General features: G+C 46.8%; 1 protein-coding gene across 1 annotated transcript in view; it reads right to left on the bottom strand.

Moving 5' to 3' along the window:
• KDM3B (lysine demethylase 3B) overlaps positions 1-25940 on the bottom strand; it is a 1298224-nt gene that overhangs the window by 95472 nt on the left and 1176812 nt on the right. Inside the window, exon 22 of the mRNA XM_086931831.1 lies at positions 161-337. Within this exon, the coding sequence (XP_086787957.1) occupies positions 161-337 (177 nt within the window). The remainder of the gene's footprint in view (positions 1-160; positions 338-25940) is intronic.

Genomic DNA, 25940 nt, shown 5'->3' with positions numbered 1-25940 from the left:
GAATCTGCATTTAAAATTATTCAGCAAAATTTGCAACATACAGTATTTCCCCAATCACTTACAGTAAACGAAGTTGATACAAAAAAACATTACAAATGCAAACAATCATTCACAGAATGCCTTTACTCTGGGAAAGAAAACATGGATAAGAATGTATCACCTGATGTGGGGCTCCTGCAGGAATAAACACTGCATCTCCCAGGAATTGCACAATGGCCCAACCTTGAACACCATACTCCTCATGGAGGCGCTTTCGCAAGACCTGGTCCAAGTACCAGCTTTGGTCATGGATTGGATCATGGTCTGGAGGGTTTTCCTGCCCTTGCTCTTCACCAACCTTAAAATAAAGAAAAATGATTACATATAAACTGTACATAGTCAGGAAAAGCTTAGAAATGAACAGCCTGGCAGACATCAGGGGTGCTCTATACAATTTGAATCTTATATAAATGTGCGTGCTATTCTCAAACGTCAATCAAATAATCCTCAGTAGACAACAGGATGCCTGTAAACAGGGTGTTGAAATAAGCCGCTTTTGTAAACTTATTTAACCCAAATTTCTGCCACACACCACTCTAGCAGTGTTCTCAAAGCACCAACTGGCAGATTTTGAGCTTCAAATCTCAATGGTGGGGTGTTGGTTCCTCATGAATCTAGAAGATACCAACCTCTACAAGTAAGCATAATTCATCTGCAACACTAGGTATTTCTATAGACTCATGTACCAACCAGTAAATATTTAGGAGGTTGAAGAGGTATAGCAGGATGTGAACAAGATTTTCAGAACCATCTGTCTAATTGGAGTGTCCACAACTGCATTCTGAGATAACAGCCGTCAGCAAAGCAGTTTTTCACAACAGAAACCAATGACTGCATAGACCCAATAGGTACTGAAATAAATAGACTGCCTTTCTTTGCAAGCGTTAGATAGTACTGAAGATCCATTGGGTCAGGAGGAGGACAATCTATGGGGAGTCCCTTATCTGAATCTAGCTCCTGTTAAACGCTGGACAAAGGATATTCTTCTCCTAAATACTATGTGCTTGGAACATGGGATGAGAGCCCTCAATAGAAGAACACAGGGAGACAAGGAGGGTGTGTGTACATATGATAATGGTAACAACAGAAGTAGGATAGACTACGTTATATGTAGTCTTAACCTCTGGCAGGGGGTTTGTGACATGGAAATCAAGGGCAGGATAGAAAGTGATCACAACCCCCTTTGTGTGACCCATACCTGGTGGAAGTTACCACAGCCCAATCTCCAAGCTAGTGATGGGTTACTCCCAGAAATGGTAAATGATATGCGCAGACTTAAATCGCCATGTGTGTTGGCGAATGCAGCATCTATGGTCTCTATCGCTTCCGAGGTGGATAACGCAATTGTCTCCATGGAACTAGCAAGCTCTACAGTCCCAGGATCTAGTACAATTACTGATATTCATAACAATCTCTTCTCCCTTTTAAAACCCCATTTTGTGAGAGCATGTAAGGGAAATCGTACAGTACCCACCAAACCAGCTAGGTGGTTCAATCGAGAGTGTAGGGCAGCCAGATTAACCTTGGGAAATGCTATTAGAAATGGGGACACACACAGCAGCAAGGAAGCAATACAATACAAGCATTTCCATGGCAAAGAAAACGTGGGATGAGAAGTATTGGGATGAACTAAAAGAGGCCTCTAGAGCCAAGGATTCCAGGCTTTTCTGGAAGATAGTGAAGTGGGGCAGAGGCGGTACCGCAAACAAACCAGATAATGTTGCAGAGTCCGCTTGGGTGAACTATTTCAGGCCCCAATATGCAGAGACAAAGGAGATGGTGGGAGGGGATGCAATTTTAGCTGTATTTCCCAAAGACAATTTGTTTTCCGCCAAAGAAGTTGAACTTGCAATAAGTTCCACACAAGGGGGTAGGGCCCCCGGTTTAGATGGGATACCCTCAGACGTTTTTAAAAATGACAAAAACAGGTGGGTTAGGTATGTGTTTTTATTGGGGAATGCCATCGCAAAAGGTGCGCTAGTCCCAGACCAATGGAAGGGAGCTATTATACCGATCCATAAAAAAGGAGACCGATCCCTTCCGGCTAATTATAGGCCAATAAGTTTGATTGCCACTATCCAAAAAGTAAATGGGAAGATGGTGGTAAACAAACTTATGGAATGGGTGGACGAAAAGGACTCCCTTTCCCCCTTCCAGGCAGGCTTCCGGAGGGCCACTAGCACCATTGACCAGGTGTTTCGTTTTACTATGCTGCGGTGGGGGACGGTACTTCTTGGCAATGGCAGCCTGTACGTCGCTTTTATCGACTTGCGGGCTGCCTTTGATTTAGTTCCAAGAAGTAAGCTCTGGACAGTTTTAAGTAGGATAGGCATTCCAGCGGAATTGCTCACTCTAATTATGAGGTTGCACAAGAGCAATTTTGCTAAAGTCCAGTGGGGGTTGAATGGCCAAACCTCCATCGACTTTCCAGTGGAAAGAGGGGTTCGCCAAGGCTGTGCCATGGCACCCTTGCTTTTTACATTATATATTAATGGGATAGTTGGCAGGATGCTGGACGCTAGTGTGGATGCACCTTCGTTAGCGGGCATCAGGGTTCCAATCCTGATGTTCGCCGACGATACGTTAATAATGTCCAAGACCCCGGCTGGGCTACAGCGTGCCTTGAATATTTTTGATGAGTTCTGTATAGAGCATGGCCTTGAAGTAAACATAGGCAAGACCAAGTTGATGGCTTTCTCCCGAGGATGTAAACCTCGCCCTAGGATACACATGAATAACATCGGGCTTGAGGTAGTAAGGGAGTTCACCTACCTGGGGGTACAAATAGCAGATAACCACGGCTGGTCCCACCACATAGAAAAAGCTGTTTTGAAACATCAGCAGATTTCGGGGGCACTACGGGTGGAGCACAAAAGATCAAAAACAAAGCCCATAAAACCTGTCCTTGCTGTATATGATGCAAGGGCAATAGGGTCGGCCCTATATGGGGCAGAGCTGTGGGGTTTTGATAAGTTTACTTCCCTACAGATAGCAGAGAACAGGTTCCTTAGGGGAATTACGGGACTCCCCCAGAGCACCCCACTAATCCCTCTTAGTCTTGACCTGGGGAGAAGATCTGTCCGTGATCGAGCTAGATTGCGTCCTATTTTATATTGGAGACGACTTTGGTCCACTCCCGAGATCAAGCACTATGCAGATGGGTTTCTGGCAATAATTAAAATGGACACCTTCCATAAAATACCATGGTTGAAAAACTTAAGGGTAATGTTAGGTGAACTGGGTCTTTCCAACCTCTATGATAATCCCGCGGGGGAAGTTTTCCCAAGCAAAAACACACTCAAAACTCTATACTGAGGAGGGGCGTGGCTAGCGGCCAAGCATGGCGGCAGCGTGAAGTGGGAGCTCCTCACGGCATAACGGCCTTTCGTAAAATCCGATAATCTAATCCGTCACAGCGCCTGCCCGAAGTGGCGGTACCTGCTCAGGAACCGAAGCAGCACCTCCTGATCCGACTCCGGCGAAAATCGAGTGCCGGGAACTGCACTTTTCAACTCGTGCGCTGTGAGGCCTACGGCAGAACAGCGTATTCATCGAACCCCGGCGGAAGTGTGACCTGCCCGGATTGAACTCAGTAGCGACTGCCGGCCCCCCGCGGAAAGGAACGTAGTGAACGACGCTCCAGCATAAGCACTACTGGTGAAAGACTCTGGGGGGGGCGTTGAGACCTGTGGACGAGGGCGGCTGCTCAGGGCGGCAAACACCCGCAGAGAAACCACGGCGGTGGCTGGACAGTGAAAGTTTCCACACGGAGGGCGGCCCCTCGAGACCCCATCAGGCGCCATTTTGGAGGTGAGGCCTGCTCGGCTCGAGCGACACAAGAAAGGAATAAGCACACCAGGAGTGCAGACGCCTACTGGATGTAGAGGTACCGAGCATAACCTTCGTTGAGGCTGCCATCGACACGGCCGGAGGCCCCTGGATCCCTGCACTGCGGAACGCCGCATGAAGTACCGACGGCCTACTAGAAGAACCCCGGTGGTCCTCGCAACGGTCGGATGCCGATCGAGCTCCTGAGGCTGCATTAATAAAGCGACAGTGTGCGAAAGACTTGCAGCGGCCATAGCTACCGCCTAGCCGACGCCTAAGTTCCCGGAACAGCGAGACGCGAGGCTGCTCTGCCTCGAGTCATGGCGGGCAAAGGGACCAGAAGCTCGTCGACGCAGGCGAAATTTGACAAGTTTGCTTATAGCCAGCAAAGCCACTCACAAGTCAGTGGGCGACACTCCTCAGGTGCTACTCCGGACATGGATGGCACCAAAAAAGGGACGCTGGAGGATATTATGAGGACCCTCTCAGAGGTACAAACAACAGTGGACTTCATTTCCTCTGAAGTTACTCTGCTGCGGGCGGACTTTCAAAAGATAACCGAGAGGGTGTCTCAAGTCGAAGTGGTTACCAAATCACTTATTGAAGACACTTCCGAACTACAAATAGCGATGGAACGCATGGAAAAAGTCACCAAGATGCTACAGGAAAAGCTGGACGACCAAGAAGGGCGTTCCCGCAGGAACAACATACGCATTCTTGGCCTACCGGAAACAGAAGGAAAGGGAGCAATGGACCTCTATGTCGAGGACCTCATCAAAAATAAACTGCAGCCTAAAGGCCTGTCCCATTTTTTCTCCGTTGAGAGGGCGCACCGGGTGCCGGGTGGGACACCCAAACCGGAAGCGCTGCCGCGGCCTGTGCTGGCTAGACTGTTTAATTTCAGAGACAGGGATGCAATCTTACAGGCGGCAAGAGTTTCACCGCCAGTCAAGCTCCAAAACTCCACTCTGGCCTTCTTTCCAGACTACACGGCAGAGGTGGCCAGGCGCCGGAAGTCCTTTACGGAGGTAAAGAAGACACTACGAGACAAAGGCCTGCAATACTCAATGCTGTTTCCCGCCAAATTACGAATTGTAGCCGATGGAAAAGCATGGTTCTTTGATACGCCCGAAGTGGCGCGAGACTGGCTTGATGGATGGAGACAGGCGGGGCAACAACAGCGTCCACACAGAGATCGACCAAATCATCGTAACGACAAGCATACGGACGACCAGAACAATCGTCCTTCACAACACGCTGATGCTGCGGGACAGGAATCTGACTTGGAACGGGACCCTCTTGACTCTGGGCAGCCGGGCCCTATCTAGAGGTGGACTTCTCAAGAGACAACACATACGAACTACAGGGACCTGGAGTTGGTTAAGCTGAGTAGGGTGGGCATTAGCCGGTGCCTGTAGGGGACTCACCAACCCCACGAGCAAGTAAGATAGTAGGGAATGGGGAAAAGCACTCTGCCAAGTTGGGGAAGCGGGCGGGGAACAGTCCGTGGAGCAGGGGAGCAGGGAGGGGGGTTGGAGGGGGAGTTCGAATGTTATTGTTATTGTTATTTGTCATCACTTCTACTCTATGGTACACTACAATGCCAAAAGCCACACAATTATGGTACACTACCACATGGCGCCGCATCTGTGTTGATGTCGGCCACCGATCGCTTGCGACAATGATTACACGACCCGATGGCCCAACAGTTAAACGTAGTGCCCGTTGAGGATGCGCCTGCGACGACTGACGTGCCCCCCCTGCGTATGCTAACCTGGAATGTTCGGGGCTTGGGGGATAAAATTAAAAGAGGTCTGGTCTTGCAAGCAGTTAAACGTCAGGGACCTGACCTAGTGCTGCTCCAAGAAACACACCTTGCAGGGTCAACGTGTAAAGAACTTAACAGACGTGGGTATGTTATGGCAGTGCATGCAGAATTCACAACGGGATCCAGGGGCACTGGGATACTCATGAAAAAATCATCACCTTTTCTTGTAGAGTGCCGCAAGATGGACGATCAGGGTCGCTTTGCGGCATTGCACGGACAATGGGAAGGGAGACCTTTGAATGTGGTCTCCGTGTATATCCCCCCCGGCACTTCACTCAACGGCACTACCAGCTCTTGGTAAATTTCTCCTAGACCTCCCGGAGGGGGACACAATCCTTGGGAGGGGACTTTAATGCCATAATAGACCCCGCGCTAGACATCTTCCCTGTGAGAGACCGCCCAAGGGGTTCTGCCGCACTTCCTGGTTTTATGGAGGCGATGGGCCTTACAGATGTATGGCGACAATTGAACCCAGCGACTACCCACTACACATACTATTCTGCAGTTCACAATACCCTTTCACGAATAGACTATTTTTTATTTCTGGGGGTGGGTCTGGGATCGATAGATAAAATGGATATCCTGCCTAGGGGTGTATCTGACCACTCCCCGATATCTCTATCACTCACCACCAAAGAGAAGAAATGTGCTAGAACATACCCAATATATCCCAACTATTTGAAAATCCCTAAGATAAGGAAAAAACTTAAACAGGCAACCGTGCAATATTTCACAGAAAATGACGGGACCGTCTCCTCGCCCTCTGTCCTTTGGGAAGCTTATAAAACAGTCCTCAGGGGGGAGGCGATAGCAGCGATAACGGGACACAAACGGGATTCCAGACGTGAACTCACGGAACTAGAATAACACTTCACAACGCGAACGTTGCACACATGTCAAATCCCACACCGGAAACACACTTATTACAGCTCCGCCAACAGCAATACCGGGATCATCTCAAAACAACCGTCAAAAGTTATCAAGCAAACACTTTACATAGAATATACTATGTGGGAGACAAGGCGGGGAAAATGCTAGCGTGGCTGGACAAGAGAGGAGGTAGTGACAGAGGCATACAGAGACTTTACACGCATGATGGTCAACTACAGACACACCCTGAACAAATAGTACACACCCTGGCATGTCACTTTCGGGACATATATACCCCAGAACGTGACGTCACTACACAGACGGCGACAATTTCACTAGAGAATATTACCATCCCCGCGCTCGCACAAGAGGCACAGCAAGACTTAGAAACTGATCTTTCAGAAGAGGAAATTCAATTGGCGATACAAAATTTGCAATCCGGTAAGGCATTAGGCCCCAACGGCCTGCCTGTGGAGTGGTATAAAGCGGTAGCCCCTATGCTAAGTAAACCGTTGCTGAATATGTACACAGACAGCCTTGATAGGGCGGCACTGCCGCTTGACCAGCGTACTGCCACCATAGCGGCTATACCTAAACCGGGTAAACCACCGACTGCATGCACCTCCTACCGCCCCATATCGTTGCTTAACGTGGAGGCTAAAATCCTGGCAAAGATCCTGGCCAGCCGTTTGACAACACCTGCACACGCTGATACACCCTGACCAGTCGGGCTTCATGCCCCACAGGAGCACGGCAATGAATCTCAGGAGGGTCCATGGGGTGATGGCGCTTGCACACCTTATTGCTGAGCAGGCGGTGATCCTTTCCCTCGATGCCAAAATGGCTTTCGACCTAGTTGAATGGGAGTATCTATTTGCAGTGCTTACTCGTATGGGCTTTGGACCGAAATTTAGAGCATGGGTACGCCTGCTGTACACGTTACCGGTAGCGCAGGTGGTGGCAAACGGACACATTTCAGCGTCGTTCCCACTGCGGCGGGGGACTAGACAGGGATGCCCGTTGTCTCCTTTGCTCTTCGCCCTGGTGCTTGAACCACTGGCGATCCTGATTAGAACAACGCCGCTGTTTCGAGGTATCAAGTGGGAGGAGGGGTGGGAAGATAAGATCTCCCTATATGCTGACGATATGCTCATCTACATGGTTGACCCTGACAGCGGGATCCCTGCCCTGTTGCACCTCTGTAACACACACGGGGAGTCGTCGGGTTATACCCTGAACTGGTCAAAATCAGTGGTATATGTGCTCAAGGGCCCGGAACCATTGTTGCGGGAGGACTGCCCCTTGGCCTTAACAACAACCTCCTTTAAATATTTAGGTATTTTCATCACGGGAAACGCCACTGACTTCTTTGACGCAAATTTAAAGCCACCTATGGAACGTCTACGTGCTGACGTTAAACACTGGGCGACTTTGCCCCTAACCCTCCTGGGAAGGGCGGCTTTGTATAAAATGATGGCACTCCCCAGATTCTTATATGTGTTGGAAAATACCCCTTATTTGGTTGCAACGCGCTATTTTAAGCAGATTGCGGCGCTGGTCTCCAGCTTACTCTGGAATAATAGCCCGGCACGTATCGCCCATGATAAACTGATGAAGAGTTGGTACGAGGGAGGGATTGCACTACCCAATGTCCAATTATACTACTGGGCGGCTCAACTTAAGATAATCAATCAATGGGTCCACACCCCACGAGAGGACCCAGCATATAAAGCGGACTGGTCTCAACTAGGAACAGACGGCATGCTCTCAGTCTTATACAACAAATCCCAGGTAGGAAAACTGATTGGCCCGACGCAGCACACAGCTGCATTGTGGCATAAAGCACTAACACGACTGGGCTGGGCAGGGAAACTCACCAGACTGACACCACTGTGGGATACAAAATCATTGGGGAACCTCAGATTATGTAAATGTTTTACACAGTGGGACCGCATAGGAATCTCCACGATAGGGGACGTATGGGAGAAAGGCACAGTGATTGCATTACCGCAACTCCAACAGCAGTACGGTTTAGGCCCCAACGAGACATTTAGGTACGTACAGATACGCCACGCACTACTCCAAGCAATTCCACCAGACACTGATCTACCAGAGTCATCGCCACTAGAAGATAGACTGCTGACGGATTATATGCCTCAGAGTGCAACTTCTCTTACATATAAAAAGTTAGTCAACAACCTGGCGGACCCCACATTACACCTTAAGGAGAAATGGGTAAGGGACATAGGAGAGGTTGATGAAACGGAATGGAATGAAGCGCTAGCCTCACCGAGGGAAGAAGGCATATCGGCGAAATTCAGATTAGTACAACTCAAAATTCTGCACCGAGTTTACTACACGAGAACATTACTTCACAGGATACAAAGGACACCACACCCATTCTGCCTCAGGGGATGCGGGGAGGAAGGGAATCTGTATCACACCCTATGGGAATGCCCGCTGATACAAGAATACTGGAAACAAATTATACGCACTGTTTCTCAAGCAATTAAGATATCTGTCCTGCCTGAACCTCGAAAGTGTCTGTTGAACATTTGGGACCCCAATGATTTAGACAGGTATGGACTGTTGTGGGTCACACTAGCCATTACAGTAGCCAAGAGGGACATAGCACAAAAATGGGGTGTTCCAGAACTACCTACAGCAACTCGATGGGCAAAAAATATGGACTTGTTGATGGTAACGGAAAGGGCGGTGTATGTGCTCAGGGCATGCTCCCGGAAATGGAACAAGATCTGGGCTCCCTGGAACACTTATAGAGGAGAAATCTGTGAACCTTTGCCAGAGAACGAAGATCTAGATTCTGAGGGGGAGGATGATTAGGAGGGTGGGTGTTTAGTTCTTCATACACCGGGCTGTCGCACGATTGTGGCTTACTCATGTACCGAATTGTAATTAAACTGAATGGCTGCTAAATGTTGATGTGTACAGAAGACATACTACACATGATGACAAATAGTTCGATTTTCTTTTCCTTTTCCTTATTATTATCTTTAAAACTTTCACGCATTGTTGAACACGATATTGAGGGTTAGAGGGGTATACCTTATGTAGACCTGAGACAGATTAGTAACGTTCCAAATACTGTACTAAGGACAATTGCTGCTGTAAATCCATGTACCTGTTGGGACTATATTTACTACATGTTCGAACACGCATTACCATACTGTATTACCAGTCTAATATTAAGTAGAACCAAGTCGAATCCTCCTGCAATATTGTGTATGTCACTGATGCCTTAATGACAATAAAGATTTTCAAAAAAAAAAACTCTATACTGGGAGTGGATAGATGGTAGGCTTTGGAGGGGGGTAAAATCTGATTTGATGTTTGGTCGTTTCTTGGAAAGCAAAATGTGTCCCGTATTAGAACAGTATTGGGACAGCATAACTGTCCCTATGGACAGGAAGTTGTTTTTCCAGCTAAGATCTGGCTCCCTCCCCCTGAGACATTTAACAGGCAGGGGGAAGAGTCTGAATACCCTGTGCTGCCCAGCATGTGGCGCAATTAATGAAAGTGTGGGTCACTTCCTATTTGCTTGTAACGCCTACGCCACCCCAAGAAGGGTATGGTTACCCCCAGTTTGTAAGAACCTTGGGACATCCAGTGCTGTTGAGGCTCAGAGAATTATCTGTACCACCACGGAGGAGCCTATTGTCATGGGAATAGCTAAGTATTTGGGGTGGGCCTGGTCCATTAGGCGGAGAGCCCTCTCTTCAAATGTGTTTTGATTATTGTTTTAAATCTGTGCTAATTTTATATTGATCAAACTTGCACAACTGTTTTATAAATATGTATCTGATTAAATGTTTTATTATCAATTGTGAAGTTTTAAAATATATGTTGTGCTTTTATGAGTATGCAACTCGAATAAAGCTTTCCTACTACGAAATAGGCTAAATTTCCAAGGGGGAGCAGGAGGTTTGACCAGCTGAAAACACCCACATCAGGTCAGTCTGTAATTCTCAAAGCACAAATCTCATGAAAACTGTGCTAGGACTGCTGTGAGTGGCTCAAACACATGCAGGATTTTGCACAGCTCAACAGGTATGGAAGAATTTCATGCAGCACGATTATGACAAGGAGCAGAGTTCTCCATAAAGAACATGTAGGTGTATGTAAGAACATCTCGTCCAGTAGGACGTACATTCTGAGCAAGTATTAATTTAACTGTAGTGATACAGGATGACATGAAAGCTTGCAGGGACATAAAATGTCAGGTCATAATAAGGAGAAACCAAGTCTGCTGTCATTAGTGGTATATTCTGCAGCAGTTCATGAATACGTTTTCTGAAGATGCCTTTATTGGGCAATTATGCAAATAAGGGAACACGCATGAGGTATTTCCTCAAGACTTGAGGCTGCCAATCTGAGCCTGAAGGACAAGTCCATCAATTATTAACCACCTCTCCTGTAAACGTTTGTCTGGGTAAGCAAAATCTGAGGAGTATAGGTCGGGTCAGATAGAGGTAATAATGGGTCCAAAGCGGGAAGCTGCACTTGGGCCTTGCTTCTGTGTTCCCCAATTACCGACCTTAGTGATCGTATGAAACCTCGTATGAAACCTTCAGAGACATGAAACTAATCCAGATGATGGGCCTAGGTACATGGGACTGCCGCCTTCCTGTTAACCCTTTTCTCTCTCATTGCCAAGGTATTGTTTCTCTTTTTTGACAAGTCCCCAAAAAATCCAAATTCTGTCTGTTCCTCCTTTTTCTTCACTACTCTCCACAGTATGTGCCATTCTGAGTCTTGCTCAGCAGTTTAGTTTTCCTTTAAGCTAAGTGTGATGTGAAAGGGATTGACATCAGAGTGTGATGTCACAGGCAATAGCCATGAGAGGAATAGTGCAGGAGAAGCTATCAGGATTTGGTGCGAATGTGCTCCAATTTGCTGCTAAGGACCCTGACATCAGAGTATGCATCACAGGGAGGGAGGGAAACAAAGCTGAGGGATAGTTTGGGAGCAGCATGCCATAGGATAGTTCAAGAGAGGGGTCTATCAATATTGGAATGAGGAGGGGAAAAGGAATAGACAGAAGGTAATCATCTTCAATGAAGTCTGGGTTAGCTAGGTGTAGTCTTCAAAACGTTACCTCTCCTGTAGATTTCAGAGATAAGGGGGTGAGCATAGATGGCTTTTTGCTTTTTTTCATGACCTCAAAGTCTCCAAATGAGGGCAGTTTATTGAAATGTTCTTCTAGAAACAATGGATCACATGCTTTGAACAATATATTCTTTTTAGAGTCAATACACCTGATATTTTACTCGTAGTAAAGGGGCGCTATACAAGAATGCTCTGCAATAAATTGTGCAACCAGGCAAGCTTGCATTAAGATTAGAGTGCAGACGTCCATATGCTCAGTGCATGTGATTGAGAATGGTAAATGAAAAAAGCAGGATTGTGAACTAAAAAGTTCAACAGATGTATAAAATATCAACAAATGAAATATTTTCAATATTTTTTAAGAGCAGTCCAAACTTGAAGTGAGGGGCTTTCAAATAGTTGATGAATTTGTAAAATTCCGTAACTAGATAACAATCTGTCACAGAACGTAGCCCAAATGAACTCTTCCTGACTGCCACCTAACGCAAAAACTGAAAACTAAAAAAAACTGCAATTGAAAATCAGGTGTGCAGCTAGTAGTACACGTGCATCTGTGAGATCCCTAGCCTATTCATGCTACAACACTGATTATCCAATTTGTGCTTCTTTTCTTGCTTTTATTTGTACACAGAGTTTGGTGAAGGTGTGTGTGGAAGATTATGTGGCAACTGGGCTCCTTGCTTTGATCAGATATTGCCCAAAGAGGCCAGTATGACATTGCAGTGTTTTACTTGCCACAGTAGAACACAATTGGATAGTTGGCACTATCCATAAGGCAAGAAATAGAAGCCTTTACAGAGATTTTCCTTTAGATTGTGGTGCATGTACCACAAAACAAGTTTTAAAAAAACCCTATTTTGAGGTCTCGCCTAAGCATCGGGCATGCGCAGCTTAGGAGGACCTTTAGCTGTCGCTCTGCTCTTTTTGAAAGCACACTCCCGTGCTTGTGGCGGCATCCTCCTTGCGTGAGCGAGCAGGGGCGCCTCACAAACACCAGTATGCGCTTCCAAAAAGAACAGACTGCACGCGCACAGCACTCCCGGGCTCACCTCCTGTTCCCCCTCTCGCTCACGTGTGCAACAATCGCTCAAATATTATTCAGAACTTGAAGGCGTCAAAGAAATGGTTTAAAAACAGTCAACAGTTAAACGATTCGTGCTTATCAAAACAATTTTACCCTTCATTAATTTTTAGCACAGTCCAGTACTTTAATCTTAAAACCGCTTCAAGTTCTCATATTTTGCCTTGCTGATTGAGCAGTTGAAATGTCCACTACAACATTCCATACTTTTCTTTATATTTCTGTGCACTCTAATCCGCAGCGCACATCTCGATTTTACATAAATGTGCAAGCCTATTTGTATACCAAAGAGATGCATTCATGAATTCTTACAGACTTTTCTCTATTACACATAAATGTTTAATATATAAATTACCATCTTGAGTTAACACGGTTTCCTAAATATAAGTCACTCCCTGCTTTTAGCTATGGTACACCCTTTCTTGCATTATAAAACCCACTAAAGTGTGCTAATTAACACCCGTTGAGTGTGAATCATTAGCATGAATATTGGACATTCTGTCCCGTGTACCACATACAGCTTAAATTAGGGCATAAGCAGTTGTGTTCTTATGTATACACGTGTGGGTGTTGCTAAACATGTGGTGTTGCATCATTCCACCGCCAGTTATAGGCGACGCACCTCAGCACAATACAACGCATCACTTCATACTGCTGCCTAATTTTCCAGAGCCATTAACTACCTTGCGATGTGACACAGTTAGCAGAAATCAGATTCCCAGACCTGAGGCGGAAGCCGGGTTCTGGAGGTACGCGATTGTTTTTAAAACTGTGCAACTTGCTTTTAATTGTGTTGACCCTTCACTATCCATCTCTCATCTGTTTTCTTCAGCGCCCTGAAACCCCTGGGTGTCCGCGCGCTTAACAAATTCCGCATAGAAATAGAAATAGCACCCCCCTTGAAAACCATTCTCCTCATTGGGCGCTGTATGATTTGGTGGCATTTGCGCCAAACCCCCTACTGGAACCGCTTCTTTTTCATAATGCAGTTGTGACTTCATGTGCCAACCTACTGTAGCAGCTACCTCATGAACGTGTGCGCTTGCTGAGGTGCGCTTGCTGAGGCCTCGCCGTCCAAAGCTTAACTCCGAATTTCTCTAATAGAATTCATGAGATGACGGGACTGATAGGAAACCATGAGCTGTGGTTGCTGGCATATTGTAATTGTAATTGCATTTACATAGAGCTTACTACCCCTGAAAAGGCGTTGATGTTTATGAGCTGTGCTTTTTCAGCAGCTCATTCAATAACAGAGAAATTTCGAGTTAATTGTATGCGCTCTAAACAATGCAGTCACATAAAGACATCATGCACGTTTATGACATCACATGCCACTTCCATATTGGGAAGCTGATGGTTAGATGTCCTGCATTCAGTTGATGCGTGTAAGGTATGCTAAATACAATGTTGTGACGCATGCGATGTATCACATGGTCACAGAGAGGTGGTCCTGGTATACAATGGGCCATTCTATGCTCAGGTCAGAGTACCTGCAAAGGGGCTTAAGAAAATGGCACGAGTCATTGTCTCTGCAAGACCTCTTTCCACGAACATTAGCCATAACTGAATCTCCAGTGTTGTGACTATTGTGGACACAGGGGTTACCAAAGATATATTTTGCCTTAGTTAAACTGCTAATGGGTGTTCATGTGTTACTCTATTTGATCTGGTGGAGTTGTCTACTCAAATATTCTATCTTGGCATGAATTGCTTTTCCATTGTTCATTAAATAGCACAAAAGCCTGATCCTGGGTGTGTGTGGCCATTCACCAGTGGCATGCAAAGTAACAGTTGATGTTGTAGCACCGAGGCTAATGTGCTGAATGGCTAAACACTTACAAAGGTCCTAAAGGCGAGACGTTTGGGCTATTCCAATGCTTGTTTTCAGTTTTATATTAAACATACAACAGTAGTTAGACTACAAGACAAACAGCATTGTGGGTTTTATTACAGGAAAGTACATCAATAACCAACCTTCCTGTACACAATTTCTGAGAGCCCAACCTGATGACTGTCTCCCTTCACACATAAGCATGTCAAGGAATTCGAACCTTCAAATTGGAGTCCCACTACCCATTCGCATGCAGTCCATCATCTGCCATGCTTTCACTATCAGAAGAGGCTGTGGTGGCCTTGGGGACTAGGAATGTATCACAGAGGTCCCACCAGACTAAGGTCTTCAACAACCTTGCTGTCTTGCCTGCTGAGCTTTACGTGAAATTTCTCCGCTAATGTCCCTTCCTGGATTTCACTATGCCAATGATCAAAGTCCGGTCCTTATTATCCCCTCCAGGTGATGGTGATCCTGAGCTGGGCCAGAACTAGCACCAGCTGGACAAGTTACTTACTTTCGGTAACAACTTATCTGGTAGAGACATGATCTAGCTGCAGGTTACTTAATTTTGAACTTCCAGGCGCCAGGCTGGATCCGGAAGATTTTCTTAGCAGTACTCTTGCGCGCCGGTAGGTGACATTTGTTGACTCTGCATGAAGTGGTATGGGGTTTATTTTGTTGCTGTGACGTCCGCGTAGTCTATTTTGGCGCCACCTCGGCACGCTGACGTTGGTACTTTTCAAGACTTTCCACACCAGAAGCGCAGGGACATGAAGTTAACAGACAGTGGCGTGTTTAAACTACTAGGGCCTGAAGGGGAACAGCTCTGAAATCAAGAACCGATCCACAGTGCAGGGAAGATGGGTGGGTCTGTAAGGAATCTGCGGCTATATCATGTCTTTACCAGATAAGGCATTACCAAAGTTAAGTAACTTGAGCATCTGATAGAGTCATCCAGCCGCAGATTCCTTACCTTTGAACAGATACCCAAGTAATAGCATCACCAGAGGCCGGGATGCAGAAAAGTTTAAACCAGAAAGTCATATAGACTGGATTGTCCAGGCAATAATGCTTGGCAAACATGTTCAGGGATGCCGATGTAGCTGCCTGGCAGATGTCAAGAACCGGGACACCATGTTGGAGAGCTGTGGTGGCTGCCTTAGCCCTGGAGGAATGAGCTCCGAGGCCGTAGGAGGCTGTTTCTTTGCTTGAGCGTAGCAGAACTTAAAGCAGAGGATAACCAATTGTGAGATGGTCCTCTTGTGTACAGCACATACCTTCTTTGCCCCAACATAGTCCACAAACAGATGGCTGTCCACCCGGAACTCTTTAGTGTGGTCAAGGGAGAACGCTCTTTTTGGGTCCAGACAGTGGTGACCTTCTTTAGAAGGATGTGGACGAGCATAGAATGTAGGCAAAGTGACAGATTGCCCCAGGTGGAAAGGTGTTATGACTTTAGGCAAAAAAAGCCCTAGGGCAGAGCACTACCTTTTCCGGAAAGAGAGTCCGGTAAGGATGCTGATGGAAGAGCGCCTGCAGTGCGCTCACCCTCCTGGCAGGAGTTATTGCCCCTAAAAAGGCTGTCTTGATTAGCAGCGGGAGGGGGCAATTGTGGAGCAGCTCGAATGGTGCACACATTAGAACCAAGTTAAGGTTGCACTGGGGCATGATGTAAGGAGAAGGAGGTGACAATGTGTAAGCCCTTTCAGAAATCTATGTAAAATAGGGGACTGGAATAGTGATGGTTGGCCTGACAACCGTAGAAAAGCAGAAAGGGACGAAAAGTAGCCATCCGGAGTACCCAGAGCAGAGTCCTGCTGGGCAAGAGACAGGATGAAAAGGAGAATGTCAGAACGGGAGTTGGACAAAGGGTCAATAGGGTCAAATTCTGTATAATATTTACAAAATGTTTTCCATCGTGAGGCATATAGTGACTTAGTTGAGGGATGCCTAGCTGCCAGAATAACATTGCAAACCTCAGGAGGGAGGTTGAATGCTATCAACAGTTGCCACTCAATCTAGAACCAAGGAGGTGGAGGGTTGACAGGTTAGGGTGGATGACCCTCCCCTGCTGCCTTGATAGAAGATCCTTCAGAAGGGGCAACCTGATCGTAGGATCAATGCTCATTTGCAGAAGCTCGGGATACCTACCTGTAGGAAGCTGGCTTTGAATGTACTATAGGCCCTGCGCATTGGAATAACAAACAGCAGTGTAGACGTAGGACTGTGGTCTTCTAGGTCTCTACTGACTATGTTAGACTTAATTTAGGTTTGCGCCAGCTAGCTCAGAGGTCACTGGAAACTTTCTTGACTGAATAGGAAGTGATCAGTTTCCCTGGCACAGACAAGAAGGGATTCAGCTTCCGACAACCGCATAAACATGACAACTTTGCTCCCCAGAATAAGAGTAAATCCCTAGAGTTGTGTGAAAACAATAGACAATTATTTCACTCAGTCAGACATGCGTTCTTAGTTTCACCAGAGTGCAGAGAAGAGAGAGTCGGGCGTTTTCAATAAAAGGTATTATTTATTGAACAGCCTTCCTTCTCATGCAAGAGAACTGGATTGCCACAATTGCAATACTTAATGTAAAGTAAAGTACGTACAGTAAAAGGAGTATTATGAGATAATACTGTAAAAGCATTGATATGGTTTCTTAGCCATAAGATAGTTAAAATGAATAAAATATATACAATATATACATTCATATATACATTGGCTAACGACCTCAACTGGTGCTTCTAACTACGCCTACCCCGGTGTACCTGACCTAAGCCTAATACGTGGGAGGGAGTAAGTTAGTAGCAGTTTAAGTTAAGTTGGTTTTGCCAAGAGTCTGATCCAAGAATTCTCTCTAAGGGTTTAGTCAGCACTGTACCTTTGGAATAGAATGTAGGAGGTCTGGTATCTCCCTCTCAGGACCCGATATCCCAGTCACCCGCAAGGGTAGGCTGGAAACGCCGGAGCTGGATTTTCTCGGCAGGAGAAAAGCGTCTCTCAGCGCGTCAAAGAGGAGGGGCAGCGTCCGTAGGCTTCTCGCGTCTGCTGGGCTCTCTGCTAGGGGACAGCTGTTCTGCTACAGAATTCACCACCATGTATTTGCTTAAGGCAGCGTTGGCATATTTATACCTGAAAGGTGCAGGGTTTGACGTAAGTTTTGGACATAAGACGTCAATAAAGAAGTCACTAAGAACTGGTCGTTCTTACAGTGCTCGCAGGAGTTCTATTACAAATCAAAACAAAGCAAGCGGGGCTTTCCCAGGTTGCTGGGGGTTTGGTGTGTCGAAAGAACTCGGTGTGCTCTCTAGGAATCTAAGGAAGTAGCTTCTGCTGTGTTATGGACTGCAGAGGCGATTTACTGAAATATGGCTCTGATTATTATGCCATTAGAGGGCTATGTATTGATTATAGCCGTATAGGGGCATAAGGTCACAATATTGATCGGGTTCCTAGATAAAACACATCAATACCAAAATGAGTTATAGTGTGCACATAGTCCAGCGGAACCCCTAAGGTAGGCAAAGGTAAAAGTAGATAGCACCTTACTCTCCATTTGTGGTAGTGTGGGCGAGTAGTAAGGCTTTATCAGAAGGTAGTGTTAAGCATTTACTGTACACACTCAATCAGCAAATGACGTCACACACTACTCAGAGCAATTTTGTTTGTATAAAAATATTAAGTTATTTTATTTCCAGAACCAAGGCAAGCCTGGCACAGGTAAGTGAAATAAATGCTTTGCAAAATCTTATGCAGTGTTTTACAATTGAATTCAAGTTCAAATGCAATTGACTGCAATACACCTAAGTCAAGATGTCGAAATTACTTTTCAGATAACTTTTTAAGTTACTTTTTCTACTCAGTGTGATATGCCTCACTGAGAGATTTCCTAGAGAAAAGTTAAGTAAAAGGAGTTTTGCACAGTTGTGGTTTTTCAGGTTTTCATGCAAGTCAACTTCACACATGACATTTTTTCAGGGGAAAACAGTCAATGTATTCCTATGGAGAGAAATTGGTTAAAGGTTAACAGGTAAGTACTCTGTCTTTGGGGTTGAGTTTCTGAGGTTAGAACAAGGGTTCCCCCAGGGTCAAGGATGCACTCTCAAAAGCACCCTCAGCGGCACAAGGGAGGCTAGGAGCAGAATGCTGAGGCCCAATGTTATCCAATGAGGTATAGGAGGCCCCCGGTTTGTGGCTGCTCACAAGCAGGCCACAGGGTTGTTGGAGCAGTGCTCCTGGTGTTAGGCTCAGGGCAAAGCTGATGCATACTGGTGTCTTCCCAGACTCATGGAAACATGCTTGGTTGGTCCCCATATTGAAGAAAGCCATTGCCGACCCCAGTGAACCCTCCAACTAGAGGCCTAGCTCTCTTCTACCAGCGCCTGCCAAAGTACTCAAAAAACTTGTACAGCAACAACTGGCAGGTTTCTTAGAAACACATGGTGCTTTTCACGACTCTCAGCACGGTTTTAGACCAGGGTACAGCACTGAGTCAGCACTAATCGAGATGGCTGAGGCCGTACGCTGGAGGATGGATCAAGAGCAGTGTTGGTGCTGCTTGACTTGTCGGCAGCATTCGACACCGTCTCCCACCCCCTCCTCCTGGACCGCCTACAATCCAAAGGTATCCAGGGTACGGCCTTAAAATGGATTGCATCTTTCCTGTCCAACCAGACACAGACAGTGTTTACCCCTCCCTACACCTCAGACAGTCCGCTTCGGTGGGGAGTCCCCCAGGGCTCCTCACTGAGTCCCCTCCTATTTAACGTTTATTTTTCACCCATTGCTGAAATCATCTCCCACACTGGAATAAAAGCCACTTCCTACGCAGATGATATTCAACTCTTATTTTCTTTTCATAGCACCATTGCCCAATGGATGGACAATTTCCTCCGGCTTAACGCGGGGAAAACGGAGGTACTATTCTCTCACCAGCCATCCCCTTTGGATCCCAACATCTGGTGGCCTCTTGATTTGAGTGTCCCTCCCCAGCCTAAAGAATCGGTGAAAAATCTAGGGGTTAGATGAGATTCCAACCTATCATTCCAACAACAAATACATAAGGTCTCTGCAGCATGCTTTGCCAAAATAAGGATGGTGAAAAAGTTCATCAATTTCCTACCAAAGAACACCAGGAAGACCATAGTCCAGGCGCTGATCACCTCGCATCTGGACTACGCCAATGGCCTATACACTGGACTGTCTGCAGGTCTATGCCATCGACTCCAGACAGTCCAGAATGCTGCAGTACGGCTGGTTGGTGGCATTCCCCTACGTGAGGAAATCTCGCCCCACCGCCGTAGACTACATTAGCTGCCCATACAACAAAGGGCAGAATTCAAAGCATTAGTACTGGCCCATCGTGCAATGAGGGGTAAGGGCTCTGCCTACCTTTCCGCCTCCCTCTCCCCCTACAGTACTACCAGGCTCCTTCGCTCTTCTTCAAAAAACCTGCTTACTACTCTCAGATTCAAAAAAACCCGCTCAGGCGGAAAAACTTTTCAAGTATGTGCCTCTGCCCTCTGGAACAAACTCCCAATCTCCATCCGGATGATCCAGGAAGAACTCCCCTTCCAGAAAGCCTTAAAAAATGTCCTGTTCTGCTAACCGCCTCTTCATAAAAACATCTAATTCGCACAGGAGCGCCGGGACACCCTGTTGGGGTAGCTGTGTGCTATACAAAACACACTAAATAAAGAAATAAATAAAGCGGGATCAGAGTAAGCACCCAAAGTACACCCGCAGCGGCGCTGGGGCAGCTGGGTGCAGGGTGCTGTTTTGGCGTTGTGTGCCCTGTTGGTTTCAAAAGGGATTCTCCGGTTTTGACGAAGACTGCAGGCTCGGGGACAAAGAACTTCTGGTAGTTAACGCCATTTGGAGAAGTAAGTTGGGATGCCTGGAGATGCTGAGACACAGTCTGTTGGGCCACCCAAGGCCGTGGGTCGTCGGGTGCACAGGTATCTTTAGGCGTCAGATTTTCTTACCAGCTCTGGTCGCAGTTGGGGGGGGGATCCTCCAGAACGAGACTGCAGGCGTCGTGGAGAGGGTCGAGGTAGATCAGAGATCACTAGATCTCTGGTCAGGTTTGCCGGGGAGACCTCCTCGTGTTGTTGGGCCACTAACTTAGGCCGTCGGGTGCAGAGTGGGGCTGAATCGTGAATTTGCCCTGAACCAAGAAGGCAGATTCCCGAAACCTAAGAAGAAAAAGGATGAAAGAGGCCCAGCAGAGGAGACTGCAGAGAACAACTGACTTGTCCCCAGCCCTACCGGTCCGTCTGCAGTTTCAGGAGTTCCTGCGCCAAAAACCGTCTTGTCCTGCAGCCAGAGACCTCCAGAACCCCTGGGAGGACAGGCTGCCCAAAAAAAAAGACCGGATCTCCTGTGAACAGCAGTCCTGTTCAAAAGAAACTCCGAGCCTGCTGAGGACAAAAACCCGACGCCTGAAACTACCACTGCACCAGAGCCTACGGCCCAAGTTAGAGTGGCCCACTGGTCCCAGCGAGATCCCCCAGCGCTCCAGAGTCCGAGTCCACCATGGGTTGACCCCTGCAGGTCTCCCCGACGTCGCCTGCAGCCTCTGCACGAAGGACCCCCCCTAACTGCGAGTGGCCCGGTAAGGTGAGATCCAACCTTAAAAGAGAGCCCTGCATCCAGCCGCCCTGCACCCTGGAGAAAAGAATCTGAGGTGCACCTGAGCCCTCCAACGTACCTGCCCAGCTGGTTGGTTCGTCCTGGAAGTCTTCCTGGACCGAGTCTGCAGCTAAAAACCAAAAACGAAAATTATCATTGAAAACCGGGCACCCGAGGCCAAAAGAGCACCCTGCAAACAGCCACCGCTGGGGGGTGCACTTTGTGTGCCAAACCGGATCCCCCTTTGCCCTGAGCCTAAGACCAGGAGCTTGGCTCCCACACCAAGTGGCCTGCTCGTCAGCAGCTACCATCTGGAGGCTCCTATCCCCTATTGGGGTTCCACTGGACTGTGCGCACTATACCTCACTTTGGTATAGTATATACAGAGCCAGCTTCCTACAACATGAGATTGCATTCTGGTAAAACAAGCTGCTCTACACTCCTTTCTGGACTAAGACTGAAGGCTGCTCTCCACAGCTACCACTTACAGAGCGTTCTAAGGTGGTCTAAGACCTCTTAAATCACCATAAGGGTTGTATGCTATGTTATGTTAGGGGGCTCTTATATAGCACGCCACTCACCCGGGGGCATCTCGGTGCCTACTTAGAAGATAACAGGAGGCGGGCAGAATAGAAAGGCAGGTGGAATGAAACAGATTAGATCAAAAAGGCCTTTAGTTGTTTTCTAAAGAGCAAGTAGGAGGTGCATTTACGTAAGGCCTCTGGTAGCGAGTTCCAATACTTGGGGGAAACATACGAAAAAGCTTAGCCTCCCGTGCCGGAAAGACTGATACGGGGGGGGGGGGGGGGGGGGGGGGGGTCTTTAAAAGGCCTAAAGAATTAGACCTAAGATAGAGACCAGCTTGCAAAGCTTCTTCTGCAAATAAAAGGGACCCATTCCCTTCATTGCTTTAAATGTAAGGCAGCAAATCTTGAAAAAAGACTTTTTTCACTGAAAGCCAGTGAAGCTCTCTGAGAAGGGGAAGTGAGGGGGACCCAGGGGGCCGGTTTAATACCATCCTTGCTGCCGTGTTTTGGATCACTTGAAGCTTAACAAGTAGTCTCACCTACTTGTGCCAATAGCGCATTCCCGTAGTCAAGGCGACTCATGACCATGGCCTGGACCACCGCTCTGCGATGTTCTAGCAGTAGGTAGGGAAGCATCTTACGTAGGAGGCGAAGGCTATAATAGCAAGAGCCTATAGTGTTTTTTATATGATCATTCATTGTAAGCATTTGATCCAGTTGCAATCCCAAGCTTTTTACAGAGAAGGTAGGAGTGGTGGCCGCTCCCAACTGAGGTGGCCACCAGTCGACCGTCCAGATGTTAGAAGCTTTGCCAAGGAGCGTAAGCTCAGTTTTTCCGGGATTAAGTTGGAGGCAACATTCTGTCATCCACTTTGAGATGGCAAGCATTCCCGCAGAGAAACGCAGTTTATCATCTACGGGATCAGAACCCATTGGGAACAGCAGCTGGGTATTGTCAGCGTACAATATTATTTCAAACCTATATGGTTGAACACTCTTGGCTAGGGGAGCCATATACACGTTAAAAAGCGTGGGGCTGAGACATGAGCCCTGAGGTACCTCCTTATCAAGCAAGAATTTTTCAGACATATGAGGACCCAGCACTATGGTTTGCCATCTGTCTGATAGGTCAGTAAGCCCCGAATACCCCACTCATATAATCTCTCCACTAGCAGTCGATGAGAGATGGTATCGAATGCTGCAGAGAGATCCAAGAGGATCAGTATTATTGATCTCCTGCATCAAGAGTCTGTCTTAAGGAGTAGGTGACAGCCAAAATGGCTGTCACTGTGCTGAAGCCCGGGCGGAAGCCAGACTGTGAAGGGTCAAGGATCTTATTGGATTCTAAGTAATAGCGGAGTTGCTTATTAGTTGCTGTTACAAATATTTTACCAAGCAAGGGCATCAGAGATATTGGTCTGTAATTGCTGAGGACTTGAGGGTCGGTCGTCGGTTTCTTAAGGATAGGCCGGACATGGGCTTCTTTCCGTACAGCAGGGACTGAACTGGATAGAATTGAAAAGTAAAAAAAAAATGGTATTTCCGGAGCACACACACAGGAAAGAAGGGACATCATTTTTGGTGAGCATATATCACCTGGTGAGCCGGATTTAGCGGCAGACAGTAATCTGTTTAGATCCTCCAGCGGAATTATCTCAAACTGATTCAAAAGGCAGGGAGGAGATACCACAGTCGTCAGAATCCGTAATAAGTCCGACTCTTTTTGTGACTGTAATAGGAAAATTGGCATAAATCAAAGAGATTTTTTCATGGAAAAAATTTGCTATTGAGTCACAAAGTTCCTGGGACTCCAGTGGCGACTGTTTACACGCTTGGGGTGACACAAAGTCCTTGACAATATTAAACAAAGCTTTAGATGAATTGCCAGATTGTTCTATTTGATTCAAAATGTAAGTACGTCTAGCAATTTTGATGGTAATGGGATAAAGCTGATTTATAACTTTGTCTATCGGCAGAGTTTTTTGTGCTTCTCCAGTGTCTCTCTAATGCTTTACAAGTTGATTTATCGATTTTCAAATCGCCCGAGTACCAGGGCGCGGAGTGCCGCCGGGAGACTGTGTTCTTTATGCTCTGAGGAATGAAAACATCTAATGTCATTTCCAAGGTTGAATTGAAACTGGCCAACAGATCAGAGACCTCCTGATCATTGTGGCCATAGTCCTTATTATGAAGAGGGAATATGTCCATAAAAGATTCCAATGTAAGTTTCTGCCAGGGCCTACGCCATTCTCTCTTTGTCAGCTTTGTATGGACTGGTGCAGGGTGCCCACTTACATTAGTGGACATCATAACAGGCCAGCCTTTCACAGCTACTAACAAATAGCACTGATGTGTGAGCTCAAGGTGCAGGTGCACCTTCCTCTTTAAATTTGAAACCACCTGGTTCCAAAAGCACTGCACCTCCCGGCACGGCCATCCTAAATGTAGAAAGCCTGCCTCGCTGTTACCGCATCGATGACCACTGTCTGGTCTGGAAGAGGTCATTATGGTGTAGGTTTTGTGGGGTAAGGTAGGTCCTGTGTAAGAAATTATAGTGAGTCAGCTTAAAGCAGGTATTACAAGAAACTGTGTGTAGGAGGCTGGCTTAGTATATGGTGCACGCACAATTAAGTGAAACACCTTTCACTAATTCCGGCAACCCTTATGGTGATTTTAGTGGTCTTTAATAACCTCTGAAAGCTCTCACAGTGGTAACTGTGGAGAGCAGCCTTTAGGCTGATGTTGAATGAGTGTTGAACAGCTTGTTTTACCCGGTCGAATCATGTAGTGTAGGTTAAACGAAAAAGAACCATATAGGGTATATATAAAAAAATCGAATATGCTACTTACCAGTATGCATCCGTTCTTGGCATGTAGGGCTGCTGACATTCATATCTGTGCATAGATCGCCGCCTAGTGTTGGGTCCGGATGATCGCACATTGTTGTCCTGGAAGAGTCTTCGAAGTATCATGAGATAGGTGGCTCCTCCCCTGGACTACAGTGCGCATGGGCATCGACTCCATCCTCAGATTGTTTTTAACCATTGTGGCCAAGATGGAGTGAAACAAAGTGAATGATGACCATGCTAGAAGTATATGTGAATTCTGCAGCTGCTACAGGCGCCAGGGAGGAGGGCGGGCGATATGAATGTCAGCAGCCCTACATGCCAAGAACAGATGCATACTGGTAAGTAGCATATTCGGTTCGAGGCATGTGGGCTGCTGAATTCATATCTGTGCATAGAATACATAGCAGTCCCTCCATTAACGGCGGCCGCCCGTGCCAGCTGCAGCAGTTTGGAAAAGTGTTTTTAGAACAGCCTGCCCTACAGCTGCCTGCTGTTTAGAGTGCACATCAACACAATAATGTTTTAATGTGTGTGTGGTAGACCATGTGGCTGCTCTACATATGTCTTCCAAAGGGATATTTCCAAGGAAAGCCATGGAGGCCCCCAACTTTCTGGTGGAGTGGGCCCGTGGTGGAATGGTGAGAGAACGCTTGACTTTCAGATAGCAGATCTGAATACATTTAACGATCCACCTGGCTATGCCAGCTTTGGAAATGGGGTTACCTTTGTGTTGTGGCGCAAAGGCAACAAAGAGTTGTTATGTTTTTCTAAAATCCTTGGTCCTATCAATGTAATACATCAGGGCCCTTTTGACGTCAAGCGTGTGGAGCATTCTCTCTGCAAATGACTCAGGATTTTGGAAGAACACCGGTAGTTCAATAGTCTGGTTAATATGGAATTGAGACACTACCTTAGGAAGGAATTTAGGGTGAGTGCGAAGCACCACCCTGTTGGAATGAATTTGAATAAATGGCTCTTGGATAGTTAGTGCCTGGAGTTCACTAACTCGTCGCAGCGACGTAATCGCTATAAGGAAAGCCACTTTCCATGTCAAGAATTGAATCTCGCAGGAATGCAGTGGTTCAAAAGGGGGACCCATCAGCCGGGTGAGGACCACATTGAGGTTCCACTCAGGAGCTGGTGGAGTCCGCGGAGGAATGACTCATTCGAGTCCTTCCAGAAAGGCTTTAATGGCAGACACCCTGAAGAGTGAAAGGTGCTGCCTGTTTTGGAGATAAGCAGCCATTGCGGACAAATGTATGCGAATGGAAGCATAGGCTACATTACATTTGTACAGATGTAAAAGATAACAAATGATGTTCTGAATAGA

The sequence above is a fragment of the Lissotriton vulgaris genome, chromosome 7, assembly GCF_964263255.1.
Source record: "Lissotriton vulgaris chromosome 7, aLisVul1.2, whole genome shotgun sequence".
Lineage (NCBI taxonomy): Eukaryota > Metazoa > Chordata > Amphibia > Caudata > Salamandridae > Lissotriton > Lissotriton vulgaris.
The sequence above is the reverse complement of the archived record's forward strand: the minus strand, read 5'-3'. Positions and strand labels throughout refer to the sequence as shown.